General features: G+C 46.1%; 1 protein-coding gene across 1 annotated transcript in view; it reads left to right on the top strand.

Moving 5' to 3' along the window:
* Positions 1-319: 319 nt before the first annotated feature.
* Positions 320-12,215, top strand: part of LOC139383905 (consortin-like) — a 26,191-nt gene continuing 14,295 nt past the window's right edge. The window contains exons 1-6 of the mRNA XM_071128509.1: positions 320-377; positions 2,170-2,256; positions 3,194-3,523; positions 4,953-5,491; positions 10,564-10,594; positions 11,856-11,942. Of these exons, the coding sequence (XP_070984610.1) occupies positions 320-377; positions 2,170-2,256; positions 3,194-3,523; positions 4,953-5,491; positions 10,564-10,594; positions 11,856-11,942 (1,132 nt within the window). The remainder of the gene's footprint in view (positions 378-2,169; positions 2,257-3,193; positions 3,524-4,952; positions 5,492-10,563; positions 10,595-11,855; positions 11,943-12,215) is intronic.

Below are 12,215 nucleotides of genomic sequence, written 5' to 3'. Positions count from 1 at the left end.
GGTTGAAAAGTTCTCTCTCTCCAGCCCAATGTTCTCAACATACCAGTGTCAACCAGTATTTTTTCATTATTGGTTTAAAAAAATAATAATTCAACCATATTTTTAAAATTCATTATCATAAACTACTTATTGCATGTTCTTGTTGGTACAATAAAAGTGACCATTGATTCAAATTCTGTATCAGTTGAATGCGTTATCCACATTGCAATGTTTTGAAATGTGGGCGTTTATTTTGAAGGTTTCCTCATTACCGTACGACAGTTACGTCATTTTGTTTGGATCGGTCTCAGGAAGAGAAATCTGCAACATCAGTCGGTCAATGTTCGGTTCAGCACCCTGCGTACTGGATACAAGACACGAAATTAATTACATCGTAAGTACCACCAGTTATTGCTGTGTACTAGAAGGCGACAACTTGCATCACAGCGCGCCGCAAAAGCCAGATGTAAAAGCGCTAACGTTAGCTTGACAGCCAGCCAGATGTGTAAATTAGCTAGGTGACAGCTAGATCAACATGATCCAACCGTGTGTTAAACATTCATAGTACGCATGTATTCGGGTATCATTTAAAGAAATAAAATCATAATACATATCGATTTTGACAAAACACAGGACCTTGCTAGCCAGTAGGCACAGTAGCGTTAGCTTCAAGCAGCAAAACAGACAGTGGTAGGTAGGTAACGTTAGGCTAGCTGTTAACTTGCTATGCTAGCCAGTTTATCAAACCCATTGACAAGCCAGTGAAGAAAACGAATCACTGACACCACACGAGCTAAAAGCAGCTCCAGCGTATCGCATCGGCGTAACATTAGCTCGCATTTGCAGGAACAGTATTGTAACCTTAGTGACAACGCCAATTTTCCCAAAATGTGTTTATTATTATCTTATCTGACTGATTGGTAGCTAAGTGTCGTGCCCAGAGGTTCTGACTACAAAAAAACATCTGATTTAATGACCGTATGATGTTTGTCACCATCCTCATCTGGCAGCTAGGTACATACGTCACGTTATCAAAGTGATTGAATGTGTCAGAGGGAAGACCCTGACCACTGGGTGAGAACAGTGTAGTAGTTTCATTCGATGAGAGAAACACATATGTCACTATCTAATATCCTCCAGGTAGGCCCTCAGATACACATGTAGCAGCTGTAGAAATGACATGGAGGGGCTCTTATAAGATTCAGATGAGTCACCTGAACAGCCCTCTATTTCTCTGCTGCATAGTGTGTGTGTTGCTGTGTGCAGTTAGGCTAGTTTTTCTGGAACGTACTCCCTGTGTGTGAATTTGCCTAATTGTGAGTAACTGTGCATGTTGTTACTTGTGTGTTTTTGTCAGTTGAGTTGGCTCTGGATTGATAAATGTGTTTGTGTATGTTGCTGTTTTTTTAACCCATTCTTCTCTCACGTGAGATGGACTAAGCTACTGCCTGGTAGACCCGTGTGTGTATCCCCCCCCCCCCCCCCGTCTATGTACTTCATTATTTATGGTCACCCTGGAAGAGAACAAAGATAAAGACAAAGAGAGATGTGATGATGGAGACGGGGAGGGGAAAGGAAGACGGAGAGAGTGAAAAGGGAGAGGGCGAGCTCTGGATAGAAAGGGGGGTGGGGGGGGGGGGGGGGGGGGGGGGGCAAGAGTAACAGAGCGAGATTGCAAGTAGGGCTTAACAATAACAGTTGCCAAGTTCAGCTGGCATCAACATGCCCCCTCCACACACACACACATATATATATATAGAGGTAGGCGTTGCATAAACCACCACACCTGCCGTGCTGCTCTGTTAAATTCTCCATGTTCCATGTACTGTAATTCTCAGGGGAAACGTCCATTCTATGAAGTCTATTTCTATGGGCCTAACCCTACGGTGCTCTGAAGGGGGACCATAGGGATAAGTGCTCTCTTTTTGACCTAATAGTCACTAAGAGCTAACAGGAGTAATTAGCCTTCTGCTGGAGAGAACCAGGACAGCACTACTCCACGGAGGCACTTTTAGGCCTAAATAGAGGAGTGTGTGTGTGTTGTGTGTGTGTAAATATTCATGGTTTGACACTTGTAGGAATGGCGTTAGACTTGTTTTCTATTGCCTTACACTCTCTCTCTCTCTCTCTCTCTCTCTCTCTCTCTCTCTCTCTCTCTCTTTCTCTTTCTCTCTCTCTCTCTCTCGTCAGTAGGAGGGCTGTGTCTGGTAAGCGTGGCAGGGGGAGTTGCTGACCTTCATGCTGAGAGGTCACGGAGGAGAAGACCCATGGAAGATGGTAAGGAGGAGAGAGAGGAAGGGAAGAGGTAGGGGAGACCATTGGATGAGGGTGACTGGGAAGTAATAGAAGAGGGATCCCCGTCTCATTCAGAATTGAATTTAAAAGAACTCCTGCTGACATTCTAGTACATCCATGGCCCCTCCATACCTCAAATATCTTCTCGTATCCCATAGCCCCGCCCGCAACCTCAGATTGAGCAATAGCCTGCTCTTCCACACCCCCAGGACTAAGCTCCGCTCCATGGAAGATCTGTCTTTCTGCTCGACCCCCCCACCCCCCACCTAACCCCCCCACCCCCAATGCAATCCCAGACCACCTGAAGGCACCACAGACTCTGGGCTCCTTTAAAACGGGCCTTAAAACCTTCTCTTTAGGAAGGCCTTCTGTTAGTAATAGCTGTGTTATAGCCTTGTTGTCCTTGTTCCTTGTAGCGTCAGTTGTGTTCTTTGTGTCAGTTGCCCGGTCTTGTTGTGCCCTTATTCTGTCTACGACTTATTTTCATTCACTCACTGCAGCAAATTGAGATTGGCTTTCAATGAAAAGCCTGTTACAAATTCAATGTATTATTATTATTATTATTAGTGGAGGCAGGGGGAGAGAGAGGTGAAATATGTGCTACGTCCCAATTCTCCACATTTTTCCTGCCGGTCATTGATTTAAAAGCTTGGGATTAGTGTTGACCGGACAGAGTTTCTACCATTGTAAAAACCCATGCATGAAAGTGTGCAAATGCACATTCTGGAAGAAGGGTGAAGAATTGGGACTCAGCCATGGTGAAAGTATATCTGAATGGTAAGATGGAGCTAAACCCGTATTGCTTATACCATAATTCTCTCAGGTCGTCATGAGCGCCTACGGAGCAGATTAGAATCTCCTGCCGTGTGTAATGACAACAACAGAAGCTCTTGTCTAATCTCTCTTTATCTGCTCCCAGGTCAGTGTGAGAGGGAGGGGCCAGTGTTGTCTGAGGGTGGGGTTGACCTCCACCGCAACCAATCAGACCCCTCGGAACCAAATCAGAACCAAAACCAGAACCGGACGCAGACTCAACTAGAGGATGGTCAGAGGGTTGGACGAGACTTCATCCAACAGAACTCTTTAAACAACAATGTGGAGGAAGAGGAGGAGGAAGGTAGAACGGTGAAGGGAGAGGAAGACGGGGATGAGGATGATGTGATTGTGGAAGAAGAGGAGGAGGACAGCAGCGTGACTCATGGCCAATCCCCCGACACTCCTATGACTGACTGTTCCTTCTCAGACACAGGTAAGGTGACACACACACACACACACACACACTGAGACAGCTTGGTTTATAGATATCAAAATATATTTAGGGGTTTCTAGAAATATATCACCTTTATTTATTTTCAGTTATTTGGTTGGGTACCATTGATCAGGAGGAGGCAGAGCACCAGTCAATTCTATTCATTAAACTGTGTGTGCTTGTGGCCATGGTTGAAGGTCTGGGTTAGTTAATTGGCTGGACTTGCGTGCGTGCTAACCCTGTTAACCGGTCAGCGGATCAGATTTGTAGCATACAGACCGGGTCTCACCCAATTAATCACACCCGGTGATGTCCGAGCAACCACATCAGCTACAGTCAGAGAGGGGGAGAGGTAAAGGAGAAAGGGTACATCAAGGAGGGGAACAGAAGGAAAAGAAGAGGTGGAGAGATAGAAGAGATTAGTAGAAAGTCGGGGAGAAGAAAGGAGAGGAGGAGGGAAGACCGCGGGAAAATAAAGTGGTTGAGATGAGTTTGAGGATCTGAAGCTTAGTTATTTTTTACTGTCCATCTCATTGTCTTTTGTGTATGGTGTCTGAACTGTCCCAATACACACACTCTCGGAGCAAGACCTCGTTTGTGTATGGTGTCTGAACTGTCCCAATACACACACTTTCTGAGAAAGATCTCGTTTGTGTATGGTGTGTGAACTGTCCCAATACACACACTCTCTGAGCAAGACCTTGTTTGTGTATGGTGTCTGAACTGTCCCAATACACACACACTCTGGGCAAGACCTCGTTTGTGTATGGTGTCTGAACTGTCCCAATACACACACACTCTGGGCAAGACCTCGTTTGTGTATGGTGTCTGAACTGTCCCAATACACACACTCTCTGGGCAAGACCTCGTTTGTGTATGGTGTGTGAACTGTCCCAATACACACACTCTCTGAGCAAGACCTCGTTTGTGTATGGTGTCTGAACTGTCCCAATACACACACACTCTGGGCAAGACCTCGTTTGTGTATGGTGTCTGAACTGTCCCAATACACACACTCTCTGGGCAAGACCTCGTTTGTGTATGGTGTGTGAACTGTCCCAATACACACACTCTCTGAGCAAGACCTCGTTTGTGTGTGTGTCGGTTCAAGTGCTCAATGATGCATTATACTATGTATGTTATGTCCCCAGCTACCAAATGCATTTCCCACCATGGGATCATAAAGGATTTATTGACTTGTCAGGACGTGGAATTGCTCAAATGGGCCGTATGGCTTCCACAGCACAGAAACACAAATTGAAAGTACTTAGCGAGAGTGTGTGTAGTCGTTAATGCCAAGCTGAAGTAGGTAGAGGATTTGCTCAATCTCGCTTTTCACTGCTACTCTATCTGGTTTCAGACTTTTATAACAGTTTAACGTTAATGTTTGATGTGCAGTGCTCTCTCTTTTCTCTCTCTCACTCTGTAGGCAGTCCGGTAGCGCTCCGGCCCTCTGTGTCTCCAGAGACTACAGATCCCATCAGCTCCCAAGCAACAAGTCCAGACGAACCCTGCTACAGTGACCCTGCGGGCGAGACACACACCTCCACCACAGGACCCACTACCTCCAGTTCAGAACCTACCACCTCAAGCCCCACCTGCAGCACAGGACCTACCACCTCCACCACTGGCCCCACCTGCACCACAGAACCTACCACCTCCACCACAAGTCCCACCTGCACCACAGAACCTACCACCTCCACCACAAGCCCCACCTGCACCACAGGACCCACCATTTCCACCCCAGGCCCCACCACAGGCCCCACCTGCACCACAGGACCTACCACCTGCACCACAGGACCTACCACCTGCACCACAGGCCCCACCTGCACCACAGGACCCACCATTTCTACCAGAGGACCTACCACCTCCACTGCAGAGCCTATCCCTAGCCCTGCCCTCCTGGCTACCTTAAAGGAGTTAGGGGAACGGGGAGATCACTCCCACCTGCCTCAGTACCTCCATCAGGTGTGTGCCCCTCCCTCTCCATTCTATATATGGTATTTCTACCTGCCTGCGCTGTTCTCAAGTGAACGGTCCTCTGACAGCCAGGCGTGGTTCCCTCTACGTGTGGTGAGCTGTGATTCTGTTTACCAGACTGACTGAACACCACACACACACACACACACACACACACACACACACAGCCACACAGCCATTACAGGGCTGTCAGGTGTGACTGGGTGTGGTAGAATCCCTGTCATTGTGATACACAGCTTCACCACAGAACTCTGCATGAAGTGAAGTGCAAAGTGTCTATTCCCATCTCCACCAGTAGGGGGCACTGTTGTCATATCTGATCATCACCTCAGCCTCTCTGTCTACTCCCTACCTTCTTCAAACACATCCTGGGGCGTGTTCAGGAAGGTGCAACGTTACACAAAGTTCAGATAGAAACGTATTGTTCAGACCAGACAGGTCCTAATCCCAAATGGACCCTTGGACCCTATGCACAGATCTGAGAGGCTTTGCTGGGCAATCAATATGGTAATAGCTCCAACTTTCCCTCTGATAGGCTAGGTGAAAGTTTCACCATCCTGCAGGCTTTCAAAGTGATGCGCACCTCCCCAAAGGGGCGGGAGAGAGTTTCAGAGGACGCGTAAAAGGAAAGCCAAATCAAACTGTATTAGGGTTCTCTAAAAATGTGTAAATATTACAGTGCATTCTGGAAAAAAATTCAGACCCCTTGACTTTTTTCACATTTTGTTACATTACAGCCTTATTGTAAAATGTATTAAATTGTTTCACTCGTAACTCTACACACAACACCGCATAAAGACAAAGCAAAAGCAGGCTTAGAAATTTGTGCAAATAGAAAAACAAACAGAAATATCCAATTTCCATAAGTATTACTCAGTACTTTGTTGAAGCACCTTTGTCAGGGATTACTCGAGTCGTCTTGGGTATGACGCTACAAGCTTGGCACACCTGTATTTGGGGTGTTTCTCCCGTTCTTCTTTGCGGTTCCTCCCCCAGCTCTGTCAGGTTGGATGGGGAGGGTACACTCTTAAAATGGCACTTGTGGTGTTTAAAAAATAAAATAAAAATGCAATTCCAACCTGATTTTCCACCATGGCTTAGGATGGCAACTGGGCAACATCGTTTTTAAAGGGGCAACGGCGTCTTAAAAGGGCAATGACATACTTTGTATTAGAAACAAAAATGGATACCTGGATATTCTGAAAGCACTTTTATGGATTACATGCTTCTACTAAGTCAGTTGCTTGTTTAAGTCGTACAGAGCATGATTTAAGCCCAAATGTAGGAGTGGGAGACTAATGCCTACAATCAGGAAGCAGTGTCCAAAACTGAAAAAGTTGTTTTAACAGTTTCATTGCAACTATTTGTTTTACAACAGAATGGAATGAATGTCTCTTAAACAAATAATTTCATTCAGTGAGAGAGGTGGGGGCTTGGTTACCTTGATGTTCTCTGAAGGGAGACCCACTGTTTTAGACTTTGGAAAGGCTTGGCTTATACCAATCAAAAATTGTCAGACCTCCACAAGCACATGGGGTCTAGGGCGGGGATCATCAACTAGATTCAGCTCCGGCTGATTTTCTTTCTTGAGTGGATGGTCAGGGGGCTGGAACATAATTACAAATAATTTGTAGACCGCAAATTGGCCGCCCAATAAGCCCAAACGGATATAATATTTGACTAAAACCTAATTTCAAACCTTGCTTATGTTTGTTTACAACAGGGGTTCCCAAACCGTTGTGGCCCGCAACCCCATTTTATGGCAAACTTTTGCAACCCCCACCATGTGAAGAAAGAGATGTAATAATAAATAAATCAATATTGGGCTATTACAAATCAGTCTGACAGTCCTTTTGACAGTATTTCAATCTGAAGGAAGTATGGTTTGATGTGACTGAAATGCATCAGAAAGGTTTTGGGAAGTTCAGAAGCTCATCAGGCAAACATTTTGTATGCTCTTTTGTGTAGAAGAGAACATCATCACTAACCATGTTCCCATCCAACCATTTAATGCGGATGAATTATGAGACACATGGAAAAAAAAGTCAACGACCGGGCTGTTGGAGACATGAAATGCCCGAACAAATTTTATAAATGCCGACAGACAATTTGACCGTTCGACATTGGTGGGACCCATTTTGTGTTGGTAAAATTAATTCTGCGAGAAATGGCGATAGAAACTCCTTTATGTGCAAATATTGATATTATAACCATCAATCATATTGAAGTAAACTTGGAGTCACGCGATGATATGTTGTGTGGTCCTCCCACTACCACTCGGGAAAGCATGCAGTTTATTAGGCTACTGATGAAATAAGTTATGATGAACTTCACAGGGTGGTGAAAGTGCAAGGTGATGAGCTTGATGCTACTTTCCAGTAAATATTTAGCGTCTTATTCTGGTGACGTGAAGATTGATGCTTGGCTGCCGTTTGACAAATATAATGTAGGTAGCCTACCCACACCGTATCTGTCAGCGGTTGGCTAGAGCGCATGTTCCAAGACCAGAGTGGCCCGATTTGCTACATAACGCAACAGGTTTTGTGACAAAACAATCAGTAGAGTTGAAAACGCGACAGAAATCCATTTACTTGTATTTTTCATTCGGTGCATGGGAATTTAACAGTAAAGGTCATTTTTGTGTGCCCTACGTCATCATGCATAGCCTTTTATCCGTAAAAAGTCAGTTTGATGGAAACATCTTTGGTGGGAAAATTCGCATATTATTTTATGCAGATTTGAGAATATTTGCATGAAAATCATTTGCAAATTGGATGGAAACCTAGCTACTGATGGCCCCCCCCCCCCCAATCTGATTTAGTGCCTGGTCTTGTGTGTAGAAGAGGCATAAGTGTTCCTGAGAGTAGTAGCTTTCATTGAGGAGGTCATAATATTTTGTAGCTCAAACAGTTCAAAAGACAGTCACATGTGTAGGAGGAAAACCGAAACCACTCTGTTTATTACAACCTCATCTAGCAGCTACCAGGGGTTACTGACATAAACCTGCTTCTATCAACCAAGTGCCCTTTTATTCATTTCATTTGGCTTTCTCTCGCGACCCTCGACCCCGTTTTCAGGGTCGCGACACGCTGGTATACGATCACATCTCTCTCTCTATTATACCTTGGAATACTTTGGAACAGATTTCCAAAATTTAAATCACTTGGAGCTGATTTGCTGGTGTTTTTACAGCCTTTTATGTCCCCAAAACACATCAACTTGGCGAGCCGAATAAAATTACCCGCAGGACAAACTCGGACCGCGGGACACCAGTTGGGGAACCCTTGTCTAGGAGGTCATGTGGGATTGGGCCATGGTTATCTGTTGGGTAGAACAAGGAATCGTGTCAGCTCTATTCATTTTCTTTCTGAAACGCTCTGAATGTTTCACCTCACTGAACAAACCTCTAGAGTAACCAACTCGCATCTGTTCACCTCCCTAATCTGATTGGTCGCTAGCCAGATAGCGCTTAGCAACCCCGGGAGTTCTGACCAACCTGAGCCAGCCCTTGTAAGGATAGAATGAGAGTTTGTTATGTCTCCCCTGGTTGAGTTTTAAGGGGGAGCTCTCTAGGAAGAGATTACATTTGATACTGTTAAACTTCCTATAAAAACATTTAGCACACGAGTAAGTCTACTTTTCTCTTGTCTTAGGGGCAACATGAAGAAGTCTCTGCACACTTCCAGTCTGATGCTCATTTATTTAATTGTAACTGTGCTTTCGGTCAGTCGACCTCCGTCAGAGCATCTGTTTTTTAGGGGTAAAAAGAGCACATTTGCACTGCTGTAATGTGGTGAAACTTTTTAAACAGTTTAACTGTTTAGAGAAAGCCTTATAAATAGCCCAGTGCCTCGGGACAGCAAGGCAGCAGAATGGTTAAAGCCTATTTCCTTTCTCTCTCACTGCCTCCCTCATTCGCTCTCTATTTCTCCCTCTCTCTCTCTCCCTCCCTGTCGCTCTCTCTCTTAAACACCCACCACAAGCAAGCGAAGTGAGCAATTCATATTTATGTAAATGTAGGGGAGCTTGCAACAATGGAGAGCGAGAGAGAGCGATAGAGTCTGTGTGAAAGAGCGTGCGAGAGAGAGGCCAGTGGGTTATTACGGCGCTCCTGCTCTATCTTTCACTTACAAACGCTCCTATTCTCTCTCTCTCTCTCTCTCTCTCTCTTTCTGTCTCCGCTTCTCTCTGTCTCTCTCTCTCTCTCTGACAAACTTTCACACACGGGGCTGTTCTCTCTCTCTCTGTTCCTCCCTCTCTCTCTCTCTCTCTCTCTCTCTGTCTCTCTCTCTCTTTCTGTCTCCCCTTCTCTCTGTCTCTCTCTCTGACGAACTTTCACACAAGGGGCTGTTCTCTCTCTCTGTTCCTCTCTCTCTCTCTCTCTCTCTCTCTGTCTCCCCTTCTCTCTGTCTCTCTCTGATGAACTTTCACACACGGGGGGCTGTTCTCTCTCTCTCTGTTCCTCTCTCTCTCTCTCTCTCTCTCTCTCTCTCTCTCTCTCTCTCTCTCTCTCTCTCTCTGTCCCGTTTTTGTCCTCTTCAGTCAGCAGGAGAACGATAAAAAACAGTCGCAAGAGTCCGTTTGTTAAACAGGCTGCTGCTGCGTCAGGCCCGTTGTGGAGCTCGTCTTACCTCCCGCTAGCTACTGGGGGAACTTTGGAAACTACAAATGCAGCTGTGATCAAGGAGGAATTGAAAGACTCTCCATTTAGTTCCTGTGTTTTCCGCTGTGCTCGCGGGGACTAGCCGTGTTTCTCGTGCTTCTCCACTGTGTTTGTGTGTGTTTATCTTCTTCACTCTTCTTAAGTAGGGGTTTTTTGGGGTATCAGTGTTGCGAATCAGGTAAACGTCTCATGCTACCTGGGCATGTTCTGTCTGGGGGTCAAAGTTATACGAGACGTAGTTTTAAGTGTCATTCAGTATTAGGCCTGTAAGATGTTTTAACTATTGATGGTGGCATTTGTCTTTCTTGGCGGAATACACTCTTTAGTTGCTCTGGGTGACTAGAATGTAAATGAATGTTGTCCTTTAACCCTTTCCACTCTGCCTCCATCTCTTCAGGTAGCCGAGGCCTTTGTCCTCCAGGAAGATTGTATCCTTATTACTTTGTGTGTGTGTGTGTGTGTGAGAGAGGTACTGAATCAAATCAAATTTATTTATATAGCCCTTCGTACATCAGCTGATATCTCAAAGTGCTGTACAGAAACCCAGCCTAAAACCCCAAACAGCAAGCAATGCAGGTGTAGAAGCACGGTGGCTAGGAAAAACTCCCTAGAAAGGCCAAAACCTAGGAAGAAACCTAGAGAGGAACCAGGCTATGTGGGGTGGCCAGTCCTCTTCTGGCTGACCCAGACCAACCCAGACAGGATGACCACATCAGTGACTCAACCCACTCAGGTGACGCACCCCCTCCAGGGACGGCATGAGAGAGCCCCAGTAAAGCCAGTGACTCAGCCCCTGTAATAGGGTTAGAGGCAGAGAATCCCAGTGGAAAGAGGGGAACCGGCCAGGCAGAGACAGCAAGGGCGGTTCGTTGCTCCAGAGCCTTTCCGTTCACCCTCCCACTCCTGGGCCTGAACAGGTGTGTTATGTCCTCCTAAGTCTAGGAAGATTGTATCCTTATCAGTCAGCTCATGTCTCATGTCTTTCCAGTGAAATTACAGTGCTCTCCGGTTCATTCTAACTCTCAGGTGAAGACTGTGTTCTAGTTGAAAGATTCCACGACATTCCAGCTGCACTGTTTGGATTTGATCTTATCATTGTCCTCTTTGTTTTAGTCTTCATTCAGCCACGACCACTACAGTGTGTGTGTGTGTGTGTGGCTTGTTTCAGCAAAGCTGTGGGCTTTATACAGAGCGCCTCAGTGCCTGTTGAAAGAGAGGAGGACTCATGTTTATGGATGACGGTGGCTAACACAATCCCTCTGTAACACGTGGGATCTCTCCAGTACACTGCTCTGTGTGGGACCCATCCCGAGCCAGCTACAGTCCCTATACAGGAGAGTAGGTGCTTTAAACCCTGTGTGGACTTCTCCTTAATAGTAGAGAGTACTCCCGTTCACCCCCCTCCCCAGCTTTCACTGTGTCTGGGGCGCCAGGTAGCCTAGTGGTTGGACTAGTAACCGAAAGGTTGCTGGATCGAATCCCCGAGCTGACAAGGTTAAAAAACTGTCGTTCTGCCCCTGAACAAGGCAGTTTAACCCGCTGTTCCTAGGCCGTCATTGTAAATAAGAATTTGTTCTTAACTGACTTGCCTAGTGAAATAGAAAATAATAATTAAACAAATCAAACACTGACTGGATCACTGAAGGATGTAGGGGGGTGTGTGTGTTTTCTTAACCCTGCGTGGACCAGATGAGCGAGCAGTGTGGTGTGTTCAGCTAGAGAGAGACTACCACCAGCGACTACTAAACAACCTGACAGCACTGCAGGAACAGTGGGGTAACTCTCTCTCTCGCTCTGTCTCTCTCGCTCTGTCTCTCTCGCTCTGTCTCTCTCGCTCTGTCTCTCTCGCTCTGTCTCTCTCGCTCTGTCTCTCTCGCTCTGTCTCTCTCGCTCTGTCTCTCTCGCTCTGTCTCTCTCTCGCTCTGTCTCTCTCTCGCTCTGTCTCTCTCGCTCTGTCTCTCTATCTCTGTCTCGCTCTCTCTCTCTCGCTCTGTCTCGCTCTGTCTCTCTCTCGCTCTCTCTCTCTCACTCTCTGTCTCTCTCTCGCTC

Source organism: Oncorhynchus clarkii, chromosome 25, assembly GCF_045791955.1.
Source record: "Oncorhynchus clarkii lewisi isolate Uvic-CL-2024 chromosome 25, UVic_Ocla_1.0, whole genome shotgun sequence".
Classification (NCBI taxonomy): domain Eukaryota; kingdom Metazoa; phylum Chordata; class Actinopteri; order Salmoniformes; family Salmonidae; genus Oncorhynchus; species Oncorhynchus clarkii.
The sequence above is the reverse complement of the archived record's forward strand: the minus strand, read 5'-3'. Positions and strand labels throughout refer to the sequence as shown.